This window comes from Cornus florida, unplaced genomic scaffold (assembly GCF_030987335.1).
Source record: "Cornus florida cultivar Cherokee Brave unplaced genomic scaffold, ASM3098733v1 CherokeeBrave_3.0.0_Hap2_Chr03, whole genome shotgun sequence".
Classification (NCBI taxonomy): Eukaryota; Viridiplantae; Streptophyta; class Magnoliopsida; order Cornales; family Cornaceae; genus Cornus; species Cornus florida.
The window spans coordinates 17398886-17415659 of NW_026775573.1; the positions used below are offsets into that span (position 1 = coordinate 17398886).

Below are 16774 nucleotides of genomic sequence, written 5' to 3' on the forward strand. Positions count from 1 at the left end.
AGAAATTGCAGAAATTTTACTTGGTCTTAAAATTTTTGATAGAATATAATGGAACAAATGAAAAAATCAAGCTAATTTATTTTTTTATTATTTTTTTTTACATCCAATTAATTCCATAAATTATTCCAATGTCGAAGTTCTGCTTGTCTTGTCCACAGTCCACACCCACTTCTCCTTCTAAGAGTGTTGTGGGACCCAAGCTAATATAAAGGAAAGCAGCTTATATAGCAAAGCGTTGCGTACATAAAAATATACTTGTAATATTAACATGTCATCACTATAATACTAGATTAAATCAATAAATATAGCAGTTGATCGACTTGAATAATTGAGATTAAAAAATATTAATTTCTTTCTGGGAACTTGAAACCTTAACCTCTTTTTTAGTGAGAAAATACCACTAATCTATTTTGTTTGATTATTAATCTAGCTGCTAATTTTATTGGTTCACCAAGTTGAGCCCATTGAGTACGAATCAGGCTCTATCGAGTTTAGTTTGGGTTGGGTCAGGCAGATTTTATGAACATATTTCAATTATTGGGCCTAACCGAAGGTGGACTTGAGTCCCAACAGACGAACCATGACTAAATGATTTAAAATACGGAGTAAAAATATTTTACAAAATACATAAATTTATCTTATGGCCATTAGAAACTCCATAAGAGCTAAAATCATGCCATTAAATAAGTTTGCCCCAATAATTAATAATGCTAAAATTTTATTCAACCTTTTTATGTGTAAGGTCTATTAGATACATGCCTGAGTTACACCTAAAAATCAAATTTTATAATTTTATCAATATTTTATTAATGATTAATTGTTAAAGGAAAGGTGCAAGTCCATCCAGTATATACATTATCTTTCCAACAAAACATAGATCATCATATTTGATCTAATTTTATAAACACAATTTTTAAAAATTCAAGAAATAGTATGTTTTTAGAAAATTATAAAAAACAAAAAAACGTTTTCTTCTTGGTAATTTGCATACTGAAGTGTTTTTTTTTTATTAGAATTAAGAAAAAGAAGAAAGAGAAAAGAAAAATATATACACACACACTATATATATATATATATATATATATATATATATATTCTGAAAAAAGGGGCTAACATCACCTCGCTTAATGGCGGCAAATTTCAAAGGGCAAAAAAGAAATGTGATACAGATATATAGCGATATTCTGAGACTCTGAGTCTTACATTTCTTCAATTTGTGATATATAGATAGGTTTCGATCAGTCCATTCCATCGTAAGATTGAGGAGTTTCTTCACTCACTCTGTAATCAGAATAGCAATGTCGCACATAACTGTATGCGCACGATTCAGACCTCTAAATTCTAGAGAGAGAAGAGATCATGGCGATGCCATCTGCATTCAAACCCTAGATCCTGAAACTTTCAATTTGAAGGTTCTCTTTCTCTACGATCTATTGCTTATTGTTTATATACATACATATATGTGTATGTGTGTATATATATATATGGATGTATGTATGTACGGAAGACATTGAAAATTATGCACAGTTGATATTTGTAGTGATTATGTTGATATGTGGTAGGATGAGAAAGAAGAAGAGTTTACATTCAGCTTTGATAGGGCGTTCTATCAGGAATCAGAGCAAGTCGATGTCTATGAATTTCTTGCTCGGCCGATTGTTCGAGGTATTATCACAATTCACAATATATTTGTATTGTTTTTAGCATTTTTGATCTGATTTCATTTGTGATTTTGAAACGAAGTGGTTTGATTTATCAATTTGAATTTAAATTGGCTAAACCTTACAAGTGCTCCTTTTTTTATTTTTTGGAATGAAGTCCTTTGAATTACCAAATTGAATTTCAATTGGTTAGATCTTAACAAATGCTTTTGTTTTTGTTTGATTTTGTTTATTTCGATAAAACAGACGCTGCTAATGGAATAAATGGGACAATTCTTACATACGGACAGGTAAGATGTACTTAATCTTGTATAGTGTTTCTAATAATGCTTTTCGGTATGTGTTAGCTTTTCTTTGAAGTTTTTGTTTCTGTTGTATATTTTACTTATTCTTGTTGATGGATTAAGATATATAAGACTGTGCTTGAATCATTGCACTATAAACATAAATTTCTACATGAATCATTGTTAAGAATTTGAAAGAAATTATGGTGATTAAATGTGTCAAATTGGTCAGAGGTTGCATATGTTTGCTTTCCAAACAGACTTTGCTTACACAGAATCCACAGCTGTTCAAAACTCATTGTTGAAATATAGATGTGACTGGTTATGGTTGAGAGATGGACATTAACAAATGAATAAATAGGCATGTTGAGGCAAGACGTGGGAATACAAACTTGCTGTCCAATGAATGACCAATACAGGATTAAACTCTAAACTCTACCAGCCACTGAATGCGGTGGGTATGTTCTCGGAAGTGACACTACCTCTAGGAGCTATCTTTACCCTAGCGGTATCAACGCGTAACACTTGGAAATAAGGCCCCAGCAAAGGTACCTTGATTCGAAGTAGTTGTTAACGTCCTCCAATTCTGGACTTTACTTCTCCTTAGAGATCACCGTGGTACTTTAATTGCTAATTTTTTTTTTTTTTATGTCTTAGCATTTGATAATATTCAAGAAAATGCTATTCTTGTATATTGATTTGACACAAAATCCGTCCCACTTAGGTGGGAAGTGCACTTTTGAGACTAAATCATACAATGATTGGCATTTTGTTTGGAATGAGAAAAAGTGATGAGCTCTACGTCAGTTGGGACGGACCATTCACAAATGAAAATGAAGTTGAATTTTATCGCATTGCCTTTGAATTAACTCATTTTTTACTGAAGGATTAAGATAGAAAGCACGAATGGATTATTTTTATGTTAATTGACAAACTCTTCATGTGCATTTTGCCACAGACAGGAGCAGGGAAGACATATAGCATGGAGGTGATGTACTGATTTGATTATTCTCTTCCATATATGATGGTTAGTTGGTTACTTATATCAGGTTAGGCTCATACATAACCTTTTTGGCTCAGGGTCCCGGCATCCTATGTTGTGATGAGCAGAAGAAAGGATTACTGCCGAGAGTAGTGGATGGGCTTTTTGAGGCTACTAAAGTTTCTGAAGAAACATCCAAATACGTGATCAAATTGTCCATGGTATTAGCATAATTTTGTTTATCTTTGCAGCGGAGATTAGCATAGGTTACAAATCAGTGTTAATTACACCCTGTAATTCTTAAACCTTCTTTGTGATTCGTGTAGGTGGAAATCTATATGGAGAAAGTAAGGTTTGTATCACCTAATGGGGTATTTATTTTCTATAATGTGATTATCCTCCAGGTCAAATCTCTGCAGATTATCTAACCAGCGATGCAGAAATTGAATTTAAGGAGCTTCTGGGACGCCATATATTCTTCTTCTTCGTAATATGCTTTTTAATCATGTTGCAGTTCCTTTCTTTCAGGGACCTTTTTGATTTATCAAAGGACAACATACAGATTAAGGAGAGGAAAGCCCAAGGAATATTGTTGTCTGGAGTGACAGAGGTGAGGCTTTATTTTTTTATTTTTTTCTTTTTTCCCTTTCTGAAGTCCTTATACTTAATTTTAGTTTTAATAATATAATATGTAAGTAATATACTATATCTGTTCTTTTGCTACTGTTCTGTTTCAATATAGGCCATGCAGCTTGGGTGATAAAATCTGTTGAGGATTGTACCAAATACCTAGTTTTAAGTCTTTCCACTGGTTTTGAGTGCTTCTTTTCAGGGACAAGCCATATAAACACACACTGAGAGAAAGAAATGTAGCTATTCTTATTCGATTCATCCATTCTAAATCTCATTCACGGGGAGGATGACTTGACCATTTACAAGACCAATGCAATCAGGGACCCAGTCTTTTTCCAAAGTAAATTAAATATCAAGTAACTCTATCACCATGTTATTTGGTGACAAAAATTACTGGGGTGATTGCATAAAGTTGGACTCAAATTCTTTTTGACATCGTTGTGGAATTTTAGTTCAATGAAAGTTATTCTGTGCTTTCTCACATCCAAAAGCCTATAACTTTTTTCTTCTTTCCAGATCACTGTATTGGACCCTGCAGAAGCATTTAAAAGCCTATCTGTAAGATAACTTCTTGAGAAGTTCTCTTAGTTTTATCCCACATAGTTGGTTTTCTGAAATAAACATTGACAATGCAGAGTGGAATAGCTAACAGAGCAGTTGGAGAGACCCGTATCCTTCATTGTGTTTTTATTTCAATTGTATACCTCAATTATATAGGCCATTAGATTTCAAATTTTGTGTAAACTTGAACATAAATAGAAATGAATATGGCCAGTAGTAGAAGTCATTGTGTTTACATATTCACAGTTCAGCAGGATTTAACAACTGATAATAGGTATTCTTTCATACTAGATTTAGTTTGTGGATTCAGATGAATTAGTCTAAAAAATTGTTGGAAGTGTGAACAGGGCGAAAGTTGGTAAGTTGATTCTTGTGGACTTGGCGGGGTCTGAGAAAGTTGAGAAGACAGGAGCTGAAGGGAGAGTTCTTGAAGAAGCCAAGACCATCAACAAGTCACTTTCAGCCCTCGGGAATGTAATAAATGCTTTGACCTGTGGTACTCCAGGCAAAGCAAATCACATTCCATATCGTGATTCTAAGCTTACTCGCATTCTACAAGATGCTCTTGTTAGTTTCCTTCCCCCTGGTTTCTCTCACTGTCTCACTTTTGATTTGTATGTACTCACTGGTTCTCATCTTACAGGGAGGGAACTCCCAAACTGCATTACTGTGCTGTTGCTCTCCGAGCTCTTCAAATGCATCAGAAAGCCTATCCACTCTTCGCTTTGGTGCAAGGTATGTCAGTCCAAGTATTTTATATGTATACTGTTTCAGTGGTTTGCAACATGAAATTGAAAGAGTTTGATGTCTGTGGATCTGCAATCTTCATATTCATTTACGTGATCGTCTTCCTCCTTCCTCAGATTCGACGAGAATAAAGTCATTCTAATGATGGCACTTTTAAATTAAGATTTTGCAACAAAAGGTTAAAAGGAGATTTATGAACTTCTCATATTGTTGTGTTCTCTTTAGTGTCCAAAACTTCTCTACATCATACTTTTTAGTAAAAACTTCCCATGTACAAATGAAACCGTAAGGGATAATTTGTTCACTATTTGGGCAGAGCAAAGCATATAAAGGCATCACCTCGTGTCAATTGCAAGGAAGATAATAAATGCACCAAGATGCAAGGAGTGACCTCTCTGACTAAAAATGAGTCTTGTGAGAGAATTTTATCCAAGGTTAGATTAAAATTGTGAATTTCTAGGAATGAAGTTTATGTTTTAATCTCTAAGCACTCTACTTTTATTTACACAGCTGAGGGAGAAACTGGATATCGAAGATGTGAAGTTACTTGAGGAATTGTTTATATTGGAGGGTATTTTCTTTGATCCCAGTTTGGTGGAAAACTTGGAATCAGCTTACGAGGATGTTACCATACGGACAATTGCCTCATTGCAACAAGCTGTGGAAGAGCTTGTCATCACTGTTGAAGAGGTGAGAGGAAAAATTCAGATGCTTAGGAACAGTTATATAGAATTATTACTTACATATAACACTAGAAAATTAATTGGTGGTCTCTTTCATGTCTCAAAAAAACAAATAAATAAAATAAATAGTAGTAAAAATAACAAGATGGAAGCTGAAACATATTGTTGATTGTTGTGAGTTTTAACCTCAAACATGGTGGTGACTTTCAGCACCAAGACCATTTCCAACCCGTTTCTCTAATGGAACTGTGGAAGTGGTCCAAATTTTATAATCTTAGAACATAATGTAGAAGGCTGCCTTTGTGTGTGTGTGTGTGTGTGTCCCCCAGTTTAGTGTGTCATTATTCTTCTACAGAACTGCTCCTACGAACACTAATTTTTTTTTTTGCTTTCACAATGAGTTGAAATCTTAGATAGGAGGATTGAGACATCATTTGTATCCAATTAACTCATTCTGAAGTGTTGGGGTTTTAATTTTTACAGTTTAAGAGAGAGAACAAAGTTCTGAAGGAGAAACTGGAAGCTGTTGAAATATCCGACAGACTTCACAAAGAAGCTGGAGAAAATGTAAGCTTTTTGCATAGGATTTCAGAAATTGGTTTCTTCATCCCCTGGCTTGGATCATTTTTCATGTCAAGAGGGTGAAAAGAGAACTGTTCAACCACAATAATTTCGTTCTGTAGTTCTAACCCTACATGACAGAATCGCATTATTGTTCATGATTAGAGGGGGGAAAAAAAAAAAAAAAACTGAATAAAACTAAAGAAAATGAGATACAAATTCTGTAAGTAATATGTATAGATACTATTCCACTGTCCATCTACATTGCTCCATTAGTAGGTCATCTCTTGAATTCTGCATCATTTGATCCAATGGTCAATTGAAGTCATTGAGCACATTTAGTGGTTCTATGCTGGTTGCCCTGAATGATATTAATGTGCATCATTTTGCTTCTAGGAATTGTGATTGATGATCATATGATGATATGAATAATTTAATAGCACAAGCTTTTACAGTTTCATTCCAGTTAATAGACAAGGAAGGGTATGGAAGGACTAGACTCATCAACTATACATCTTCATATGATGACTTTTGATGCAAAAATTTGAGATTTCAAAGTTCATATTTTGTGGCCTTTTGTGTTAGCATCTATATGCATAGACTGCAACCAGGTGGTTTGTTCTTGTTTGTGAACTAAGCAATATCTACTGTTCCAGAGTTCATATGAACGAGCTGAAAATGAGGTAAGCGGACCTACAAGAGTGTAAAAATGTATTACAAAGAAACCCGAACATTAGTTTTGATTGGATTGGGTCACCAAGCGTCAGATGGTCTAGGACTATCTAATAATTTCTCGAAAATGAATAGGCTTGTTTTTCTGAGTTCATTGAGTTTGGCTCTAAAATAACTTGTGTAAAACAGGTGTACATTACTCATCATGATGATGGTAATTTAAGTTTTTGTCTGTAACCTCGACTTTCTTTGTACTATAATCTCGTGATGTTGGTAATGAAATCTTTTGTTTGCAATCTCAATCAATAATGGGCTTTCAATTATTGTCATTCCAAAAATGATAGGGGGTATGGATTCCCATTTGGAAATAATTTTTTTCCAACTCGTTGCATAATCGATGATCATATCTGCTATATGTCACATGAATACTGCATATGACAGCAGCTGCTTAACAACTGTTTGTTTGTTTTTAATCAGTTAGCTGCTACCTGGGCATCTTGTCCTGTCGTGTCCACTGCTTGAAAGCTCTAGTAATTTGGCCCACAAAATTGACCTTGCTTACTCATTCCAGTTCGCTCTTGTGATCAATTGGTAAAAACTTGTGGAAACTAGGCCCAAATGTTCTTTATTTATATATATTTTTTGTGTGATAGTGGTGTCGAGCTTCTTAAAGCACTCCTGTAATCTCTTCTGTCTCACATGTACCGAAAAAATATATTTGGAAAGACCTCGTGGAAAAAAAAATATTTGGTGTGACCTCGTGGTGGTTCGATTCGACCCGGATGCTGTTGAAATAATTTTGGAATGGGCTTTTCTGCATTGGGATTTAGTTGTCATTTTTCCAAATGGAAAGGGCATTGATGGTATTCCAGAAATTTTTGGAGTAATGCACCTCTTTTCCTAGATATGCAAAACAAGCCTCGGGTTTGCCATCCTTGAAAGCAATGTCCAATATTTGCTTGGAAAATGGATTTCAGATTTGGTCCCTTTTGTCTTTTAGATTTCAAATATTTTTTAATATTCCCAACTTACCCATCGACTTTACTTTTAAACCCAAACATGTCCCCCCTCTCTCTCTCATACACACACATACATTTATTCTTCTAATTAATTGACTTGTTGCAGAAACTAGTAAGAAACATGCTTTGATTGATTAAAGCAAATGTGCCCCCTCTCAGTCCACTTCAACATAGTAGATCAGTGTTAATTGAGCCACGTAATGCATTAAAGGATATATTGGTATTTTTTTTTTTGTGACTTCAATTTTTTGGCTTTCCTCAACCTAAAGCAAACTTTCACTATACACAACCCACCAGCCTCCTTATATTATGAGGCACAAAAAGAAGCTGGTGGGTAACTAACACAACTGCAACCTAGAAACTCCATTTCCCACCAGAAATGGCTTCCAAAGCCTCCTCTATCCTCCAAATCCTCACCTTTTTTTCCATCTTCTTTTCTCTTTCCAATTCCATTGACTTCAATTACCCTGCGGTCTTCAACTTCGGCGATTCAAATTCCGACACAGGCGACCTTGTGGCCGGAATGGGTGACCTCCTTCTTCCTCCTAATGGACAGACTTTCTTCAAAACACCATCCGGGAGGTTCTGCGATGGCCGGTTAATCGTAGATTTTTTAAGTACATTTCCTATCATTTATTGAAGATTTGTCATTCATTTAGAATATGAACTCCTTAAACTGCTTTCAATGTTTCCAAATTGAAGTACTTAATCCTTTGTTTGCTATATAGTTCAATGTAACATGTTCACTAATCATAGATGTTTTTGAGTATTGAATTTACATTTACTGCAAATTTGTTATCTTATTTTAGGATATGAACTCCTTAAACTGTTTCAATGTGTCCAAATTGAAGTACTTTAGTCCTTTTTATGATATATATATATGTGTATATATATATATATATTTTCCCCCCTAGATTAATGCTATAGAGTTCAATGTAACAGTTTTACTAATCATAGATGTTTTTGAGTATTGAATATACGTTATGTTTTTGTGATTTTCTTTGTGGGTCTGGGTTATAGTGGATGCAATGGACCTGCCATTTCTAAATGCCTATTTGGAAGCCATTGGCTTACCTAGTTTTCGAAAAGGCTGCAATTTTGCTGCTGCAGGGTCTACTATACTTCCGGCAACTGCAAACGCTGTGAGTCCATTTTCGTTTCGGATTCAGGTGGCTCAGTTCATGAGATTCAAGGGCCGTGTTCTCCAACTGCAGAGTCAAAGTAATTATTTTGATCGTCTATGACTGTAATTTGTTGGATCCAAATGTTAGAATTATTAACCAAATTTTCGTTGCCATTTTTTACTTTGTTGCAGCAAAAAAATATAATAAGTACCTTCCTTCAGAAGATTATTTTGGGAAGGGGCTTTACATGTTTGATATAGGACAGAATGATATTGCTGGTGCCTTCTATTCCAAAACATTTGATCAAATTATTGCTTCAATTCCAACAATTTTGCAAGAATTTGAAGATGGAATTACGGTCAGTTTAAGTTGCACACATGAATATAATTGAATAACCTCATGATTGTTCTTCTTTTTTTCTAAGAACAGTGTCTTTAGATATGAAAAAAATGAATTTCTCACACTCCTTTGTTTGTGTGTGTGTTTTGTGTTCCGTTTTCTCAGGAATTATATGACCAAGGGGCAAGAAATTTTTGGATTCATAACACAGGTCCTCTAGGTTGCTTGCCTCAGAATGTTGCCAAATTTGGGACTGATCCATCAAAGCTTGATGAGCTAGGTTGTGTCAGCACGCATAACCAGGCTGCTAAGCTTCTCAACCTGCAACTTCACGCGCTCTGCAAGAAATTGCAGAGCAATTATACGGATGCAAACATTACACACATTGACATCTTCACCATAAAATCTAACCTCATCGCGAACTATTCACGATATGGTTAGTATGTCCCTGTCCACTGCATTATATAATATACTCTTATTGCATATCAACAACTTAGATTTCAATGAAACTGCAAAAACTGAATGTGTTTTTTGTATTGCAGGGTTTGAACAACCTACAATGGCTTGCTGTGGATATGGAGGTCCACCATTGAACTATGACAGTCGAATCGCCTGTGGACAAACAAAAGCTCTGAATGGTAGCTCGGTGACAGCCAAAGCGTGCACCGACAGTACTGAATATGTTAACTGGGATGGAATTCATTACACAGAGGCTGCAAACCAGTATGTCTCATCTCAAATACTCACCGGCAAGTTTTCTGATCCGCCATTCTCAGAACAGATGCCTTTTCTTCTCAAGCTCAAGTTCTAAGGACCACCCTATTATGCTTATCATTGTTTTATTCTTTTATCAAATGTGTTAATGTCTACTGATATTGCAAGCTACCAATGAATTCTGAGTTAGACAAATAGTTAACCGCGTGACTTGAAGCTAGAGATGTGGAATTGAACATTTTTTACTCTTTTCTGCTAACCTAACTGCTTACTGGAGATCTTTACTTGCCATAAATACACATTTTCAGTGTGGAAAACATTATAGATGTGGAGTTCTATGGCTCTGATCACCGGTGCAACATGATCTGCAAAGTTCATCTCTAAGCTTTTTTATAGTCATACTCTTAAATTCGAAGAAATGGTACAATTATTATATGAAAAGAAAAAAAAAATCAACTTATTTCTGGTGCGCACACTAAACATAGAATCCAAAATTCCATATCCATCCTTTGATAGCCTGTTTCTCATCAAATATTTGCTATAAATGACCATTTGTACAATGATTTTTACATGTTCCTCCAAAGTCCATGATAGAGGCATAATTTTAATACAACAGTTAAACTCACTTCTTGGAGACATAAGCATAGTATTGTGCCATAGGAACAACAAATGCAATCACTAACAATCCTCCAACCACAAGAGTGAATTGTCCCCTTTTCTCATCTGTCTCCTCCCTGGATTTGAAGTTGGATTCTCGTTTGTTTTCCTGGAATGAGGGGCCACCAGGATCTGGAAGCCCATCAATGGCAGCGACTAGCCGTTTGGCACTGCTATAAAGTGCTTCATTGTACTTTTCTTCCGTTGCTAGGACTGCAATTACAAATGCAATATCTCATCATCACATCTACAATATCCTAAGTGAAACTCTACTGCTACACATGCAAGAAAATCAGAAACTTTTCTCCTAGAGATCGTCTGGTTTGTTCACTATCGAGTCTTCCAAACTAGTGAGTGGTGAACAGTATCTGTAACTACAAATATGTAAGGGTAAGTTTTCCATCCAAACTACACATTCCAATGGATTCAAGTGTTGAAATTGAAATATAGCAGCTAAGTTCAAGACTGCTCAAATTTGTTCGACTTTGTGGTTTTTGAAGTCTACAAACGCAACTATTAGAAAGAGAAAGCTTTATTGTTTAGTAATGGCCTGAATCCAAATAAAAACTTTTTTTCTGTTTCTTGGAAATATGACACAGTTGTTCTAGGAGAACAAAAGGATATGTTATGTAGATATCCCTTGACATCATATGCTAGTATGGGAAGAGCTTACTAGGTAAAGCCGCAGCATACAAAGATTGTTCATGGGTATTACAATAAGTACTGCTGCTCTGCTTATGAATATAAAAAGTTTCACATATCATCAACCACAAGCCTTTAGTGATGAATGTAGTTCTTGACAACTCAATAGAAGACCCACTGGAACAATCTAACAATTCAACTCAGCTAGATCGACCTCAGTATTCAAGAAGTTCTACATTTACAACCTACTTAGTAGTATGCATAGACATCCTTCCAACGTGTTCCAATTGAGCCATTGGATCAGAGCTAACCAAATAACCACTCTTAACCTGAGAAATAATTCTGGAAGTGAGGCACAATTAGCCCATTTCCTTCCCTCCCCAAGAAAAAGTACAAAAAATCAAAGGTCTTATGAGTGTCTGGAACATGTCATTTGAAGTTAGAATTTAGCCTGTGTGTCATTGATGGGCTTCATTGTTTCTACTAGCATCCTCTAGAGAAACTAAAATTTTAGTTAAACACCTCTGATCAACCTTCCTTTTTTCTTTCTTATCTCTACCAGTCTTGAAACATCGAACTGTGCCTTGGAAGTTAAAACCCAAAGCCACCAAGGCAGAGGTAGATCGCTACCTCTGATCAACCTTCATTCAAAGGCAGTACTGCAGTACTATAACTTGATTTTTTTTCCATTAGATTATCCCCAGCAAAATTGTCAAAAAGCAAATCTAAGGTAGATTGCTACTGGAAAAAGGACCGTACCATCACAGCATGCAGTGAACCAAAATCCCTTAGGAAACTCATATGAAGTAGTCAAACTAAAAAATAAAGTTTGTTAAAAGTTCCAGCTTCCGTTTCGCACAGCAGCCAGGATTTCGAACTCAATACATCACCAAGTGATGCCATAGTGTTAAAAACATCTGTACTACAAAAAACTATGAAATGATGCAAGTTTTGTTCAGTTTCTGTTATATCTCTCTTGTTCGGTAGCTTAAACTTTGGCCATGTAAAATCATATTATTTCCCTCACAGAGCAGAGTGTTGTAGTTTCGGTAGGACTAGAGAAGAGTTGAATTTTCTAGCCAGGAACTGGTTTTATGATCTTTAGGCAGTGGGTTGCAGGCTTATTTAGTAGCATTCAGTACAACATAAGTTTTTGTATAGTAGCTCCCTCATAGGTTTAGTCTTTGTACAACAAATAATCTAATTTAAAAGGTAATGTTATGTTCGACATGCTCTCTCAGATAATGCTATCATCATCAGGGTTAGTAGCAATGCATTGTTTCAATTAAAATACGCGCTTCTCGGAATTCGAGGTAGTCAAAACCATAAGCTTACAGATGAAAATATTCCCTTACCAATTATATATATATAAATGGAGTTTTTGCTGATAAAATAGAAAAATGATCGCACTTTTTAAACTGAGAAACCAAATGGGATAGTTACCAGGAAGGTTCTCTGATACAGTGGCATCAAGAATGGTATCTCCTACAGCTTTGACAAATTCAGGGCCACCTGTGACTGCCCCTTCTTTTTGACTAGTAACAAGCACTACAATGCCCTTGTTGTTGCCTTCTTCAACTGAGGGATACCAACGCTCCAAAACTTGGTCAGCATACTCAAAAGCATCAGCTTTGCTCTGCAAGCAAAGAACATGTACAACTCTCAAAACCCAATTTGCTAACCTTAAATTCTTCTGCCCTTGAATTTCATATCTTATCTTTAAGGATTAACCTACATTAACATACATACATACTAACATACATATATATAGGGCTAGTCTAGGGCACGAGGCTCTCGTTACTGTGGGGTCAGGGAGGGTCAGATGTACGCAACTTTACCTCCGCATGTTTCCAATTTTGAACCCATGACCTCTAGATCACAATGAAGCAATTGTACTGTTGCACCAAGGCTCACCCTCATTAGACTACCAATTACCCTAAAGCTATGTTCAGTTGCATGAAATTGAAGAAAAAATAGTTCAAACTCATCATAAATGTAAGTGCAAACTTGCCCAACAAACTGGGAAACAATGCAACATGGAGAATTGAAATCAACACCTCCCATAATCAAAGCTCTGATATCATGTTAGACTATCTATTACCAAAAGCTTAAGCTGTTAATCAATAGACCCGACATTTGTAAATAAATCTCAATACACATATAAACAAACATTTATCCAAAAAAAAAAAATATAAACAAACACTTGGTATGCACTGACTTACAGTGAGCTTGCGAACAGTGATGAAATTAACGTGGAAGTTCTTTCTCGACTCTAAATCCGATAACAAACGCTTCAAATCGGATTTTGTCACCCGACTGAGCACACCTGCATCGTCAATTACATACGATTCTTTGGGCGGCCCATCGTTTAGTACATCAAATTCAGATGCTAATGCAGAGCTACTGGGCAAAATTGGGCAGAAGTTGAGTGCTAAAGAGAGAGCTAGAGCTGCCAATCCATGGCGTGCGTGAGAAAACCAGCTTGTGGGTATTGGAAAAGACTGTTTGATTGGTTTAGAAGATTCAATTTTGAGGTTAGAACAAATGGGTTTGGTGAGACATTGTGAGTTTGATCTGGGTTGGAGAGGTGGAGAGAGAATGGTCTTTGAAGATGGAGTTTTGGGATTGAGGAGAGGACAGAAAGAGTGAGGAGAGAGAATGGTTTCCATGAGAGAGAGAGAGGAAACAACAGATCAGCAATGGTATGATACGAAGGGATAGAAAACTGTTTTCTTCTTCGTCTCCTGTCAATCTTTTTCAGTTTTCTGTTTGGTTCAGATTTTTTGGGTGGCTTGGATATCTTGATCTGGATAACGTCTACGTTAGCCGTGGAAATACAGAAGGGCATTTTGGTCCGTCAAAATTATAACATCCAATTAAGAGGTTGAGAATTTAGAGGGTGTATATATATATATATCAAAAGATTCAAAACCACATCTATTGTTTCAGAAAATATCAATTACATCCTTAAGGTTATATATGTCAGACCAATCATACTTTAGTTTTTCGTACTCTAAGAATTAAAAATTAGAAACAGTTTTTAAAATTTAATTAAAAATAGACTATTTTTTATAAATTTTAAAGTAATTTTTAAATTTTTTTTAGAATTGTTTTTAAAAAATTGAACCATATAAATTCACATTTTTAAAATATCTATCTTTGAAGATCTTTTTTAAAAAATATAATTTAATTATGAGTCCCACACGTTACTGCATTAAAACTTGCACCCTCATATTCTATCATAAAAGGTTTAAAAAGTATCACTATAATTCTTAGTGCCAAATGTAATTTAAAATATATATATATGATTTTAATACAAAAATATTTATGATTCAGTTGCCTCACCCTTCCACAAAATTTCATTGTTTCTACTTTGAAAATGAAAGACATAAAAACAAAAATGATAATAGTGGATAAATGTTCAAATAGACCCTTATGGACCTTTGACTACACAAGATGGAAAAGAAACCGGCCAAAATGTTTGTCACCAATAGTTGTTGAAATGACTAAAACTACCCCTAACATTTTAGAAAATACCAAACTTCTGTTCTTGAGTCTTGAAACAAAACCTTACCATCTCGTCCCCACCTTATCTACTCCAATGCCAGCCATGAATGCTCTCTCTACCCAAAATTCCCTCAAAACACTCCCATCACCCACAAATCTCTCTCTCTCTCTCTCTCTCTCTCATAAATATATATATATATATATATATATATATATATAGTTTGGATGATTTATATAATTAGTAGAGAAGTGGAGGTTCTGGTATATGTATGGACCGATGGTTGTGTTATGTGATCTTTTAACTTATTTAATATAGAATGTATAAGGATAAAGGAAGAGAGATGATTACAAATGTTTTAGGAATTAATAACTCAACTAAATATATATAGTTTGGATGATTTATATAATTAGTAGAGAAGTGGAGGTTCTGGTATATGTATGGACCGATGGTTGTGTTATGTGATCTTTTAACTTATTTAATATAGAATGTATAAGGATAAAGGAAGAGAGATGATTACAAATGTTTTAGGAATTAATAACTCAACTAAATCCAAATTAAACAAATGGTCACCAACTTTTTTTCATTTTTCATTTCAAACTTCAATATTACAAAGGTGGACCAATCAAAGTTCTTGTTTTTTAAGAAGATTTTTGTTCAACTGATCCAATCAAATTGGCTTAGAAACATTTACTCAAAACTCGACAATATGTGTCTGTTGACCAAACTAAATTCAAAAAATATCATGAATTATTACTCTTAGATAACAAAGGTCCAACTTATAATTCAATTATCACACTTTTAAAATCTCAATTCTTGAAATTCATAATCATTTTTGATTGGCTTTGAAGCGGCAATATGTCAAAATAGTTTGATCAACTCTTTTTTATCTAGCTGTATAAAGTCTGATCGTAAAAATATTAGGAGTTAGTAGTTAGAGAAGAACGTATAAGACTTCAACACGCTCTCGAACGCGAAGAGCAATTCAAACACTCAAACAACACGACACTCGCTTAAATTTATGACCTTGATAATTCAATTATTTAAATTTATTTTTAGAAGTAGAATTTATTGATGAGAAACAAAATTAGTACTCCATTGTAGCATGCAAGCATAAACAAAGGCTATTGAACCAATCATGCCATAGAGCCCACTCACAATCCACCACTTCTACCCCGCAAGCCCATTGCTCAATTTTTGGACTCCTGAATTACATTGCCGAGGGCACAAACTGAAGGCACACCCATTGTAAATATGCAATAAATTATACTGTGGTGTCGATTGGCATAGTTTTTGTTTTCGCTTTTATACATGAGAAAAAAAAAATTATCACTTTCATTTGACTTATTTGTTAATATTTGAAAATTATATTTTAAAAGAATTTTTAATATTAGAAGAGTTTTTACAACCGAAAACTAGAGGTGACAATTCGTGTTCACCAGTCAGAAATTAAATTCAGAGGAGGGCACAATGTTAAAAAAAACAAAAATCAATAATTACGACAGTAAATATAGATTCTATAACTCAAGAGATAGAGAAGAAAAATTACTCAAAATAATATGTCATGAGTAATTTAATAAAGATAAGCAGTTAACAAAAAATTTAAAAATAAAAGAAAAATGAGAGAATTTTGAAAGGGAAATATTGGAGTTTGATTTAAAAATTTAAAAGGAAATTAAATGAATTTAAAGAGTAAAAAATAGAAGAAATACAAAATTTAAGAGATAATTTTAGAAAATAAAATTTTTAGGATGAGCATTATATGAATTTTTTCATATATACATGTAAAAATATATAAACTTAGTACATATATTATATAGTAAACGGGGACAAGCCAGGAGGCAACGTGCCCCTGAGCATACACTGCCTCCACCCCTGGTGTTCGCGAATCATAATCGTGTCGTGTCGATATAAGGATCTTATACTAAACAACTAAATCTGAACACAACCCATTTAATAATCATGTCAGGAACACTCAATACTAACCCGA

At 34.7% G+C, this 16774-nt stretch overlaps 3 protein-coding genes across 3 annotated transcripts; 2 read left to right on the top strand and 1 right to left on the bottom strand.

The window, feature by feature from the left end:
- The first annotated feature begins 1138 nt into the window (after positions 1 to 1138).
- Positions 1139 to 7992, top strand: LOC132299742 (kinesin-like protein KIN-1). Its single transcript, XM_059796540.1, has 15 exons — positions 1139 to 1412; positions 1563 to 1665; positions 1908 to 1951; positions 2904 to 2933; positions 3026 to 3148; positions 3254 to 3279; positions 3456 to 3537; positions 4077 to 4118; positions 4196 to 4229; positions 4320 to 4395; positions 4469 to 4688; positions 4765 to 4856; positions 5185 to 5302; positions 5379 to 5558; positions 6035 to 7992. The coding sequence occupies exons 1-15, from the start codon at positions 1299 to 1301 to the stop codon at positions 6194 to 6196; spliced, it is 1446 nt and encodes a 481-aa protein (XP_059652523.1). The 5' UTR covers positions 1139 to 1298; the 3' UTR covers positions 6197 to 7992.
- A 65-nt stretch (positions 7993 to 8057) lies between these two features.
- Positions 8058 to 10202, top strand: LOC132299743 (GDSL esterase/lipase At1g54790-like). Its single transcript, XM_059796541.1, has 5 exons — positions 8058 to 8420; positions 8824 to 9024; positions 9119 to 9285; positions 9432 to 9702; positions 9809 to 10202. Exons 1-5 carry the CDS (start codon positions 8183 to 8185, stop codon positions 10075 to 10077), a joined length of 1146 nt encoding a protein of 381 aa, XP_059652524.1. The 5' UTR covers positions 8058 to 8182; the 3' UTR covers positions 10078 to 10202.
- Positions 10203 to 10456: 254 nt separating this feature from the next.
- On the bottom strand, positions 10457 to 14056 carry LOC132299744 (UPF0603 protein At1g54780, chloroplastic). The gene is made up of 3 exons (XM_059796542.1): positions 13502 to 14056; positions 12723 to 12915; positions 10457 to 10850 (listed from the first exon to the last, which is right to left on the bottom strand). Exons 1-3 carry the CDS (start codon positions 13946 to 13948, stop codon positions 10603 to 10605), a joined length of 888 nt encoding a protein of 295 aa, XP_059652525.1. The 5' UTR covers positions 13949 to 14056; the 3' UTR covers positions 10457 to 10602.
- Positions 14057 to 16774: the final 2718 nt, after the last annotated feature.

What these genes read in the sequence shown, in the direction of transcription:
- LOC132299742 (XM_059796540.1), top strand. Translation starts at nt 1,299, where the DNA reads ATGTCGCACATAACTGTATGCGCACGATTCAGACCTCTAAATTCTAGA. An exon ending in TGCTCGGCCGATTGTTCGAG is followed by an intron (nt 1,666 to 1,907) that starts GTATTATCACAA and finishes TCGATAAAACAG; the next exon opens with ACGCTGCTAATGGAATAAAT. An exon ending in GCATTCTACAAGATGCTCTT is followed by an intron (nt 4,689 to 4,764) that starts GTTAGTTTCCTT and finishes CTCATCTTACAG; the next exon opens with GGAGGGAACTCCCAAACTGC.
- LOC132299743 (XM_059796541.1), top strand. Translation starts at nt 8,183, where the DNA reads ATGGCTTCCAAAGCCTCCTCTATCCTCCAAATCCTCACCTTTTTTTCC. An exon ending in GTTAATCGTAGATTTTTTAA is followed by an intron (nt 8,421 to 8,823) that starts GTACATTTCCTA and finishes TCTGGGTTATAG; the next exon opens with TGGATGCAATGGACCTGCCA. An exon ending in TCTCCAACTGCAGAGTCAAA is followed by an intron (nt 9,025 to 9,118) that starts GTAATTATTTTG and finishes ACTTTGTTGCAG; the next exon opens with CAAAAAAATATAATAAGTAC.
- LOC132299744 (XM_059796542.1), bottom strand. Translation starts at nt 13,948, where the DNA reads ATGGAAACCATTCTCTCTCCTCACTCTTTCTGTCCTCTCCTCAATCCC. An exon ending in TCACTGTTCGCAAGCTCACT is followed by an intron (nt 12,916 to 13,501) that starts GTAAGTCAGTGC and finishes CTTTGCTTGCAG; the next exon opens with AGCAAAGCTGATGCTTTTGA. An exon ending in TGTATCAGAGAACCTTCCTG is followed by an intron (nt 10,851 to 12,722) that starts GTAACTATCCCA and finishes TTGTAATTGCAG; the next exon opens with TCCTAGCAACGGAAGAAAAG.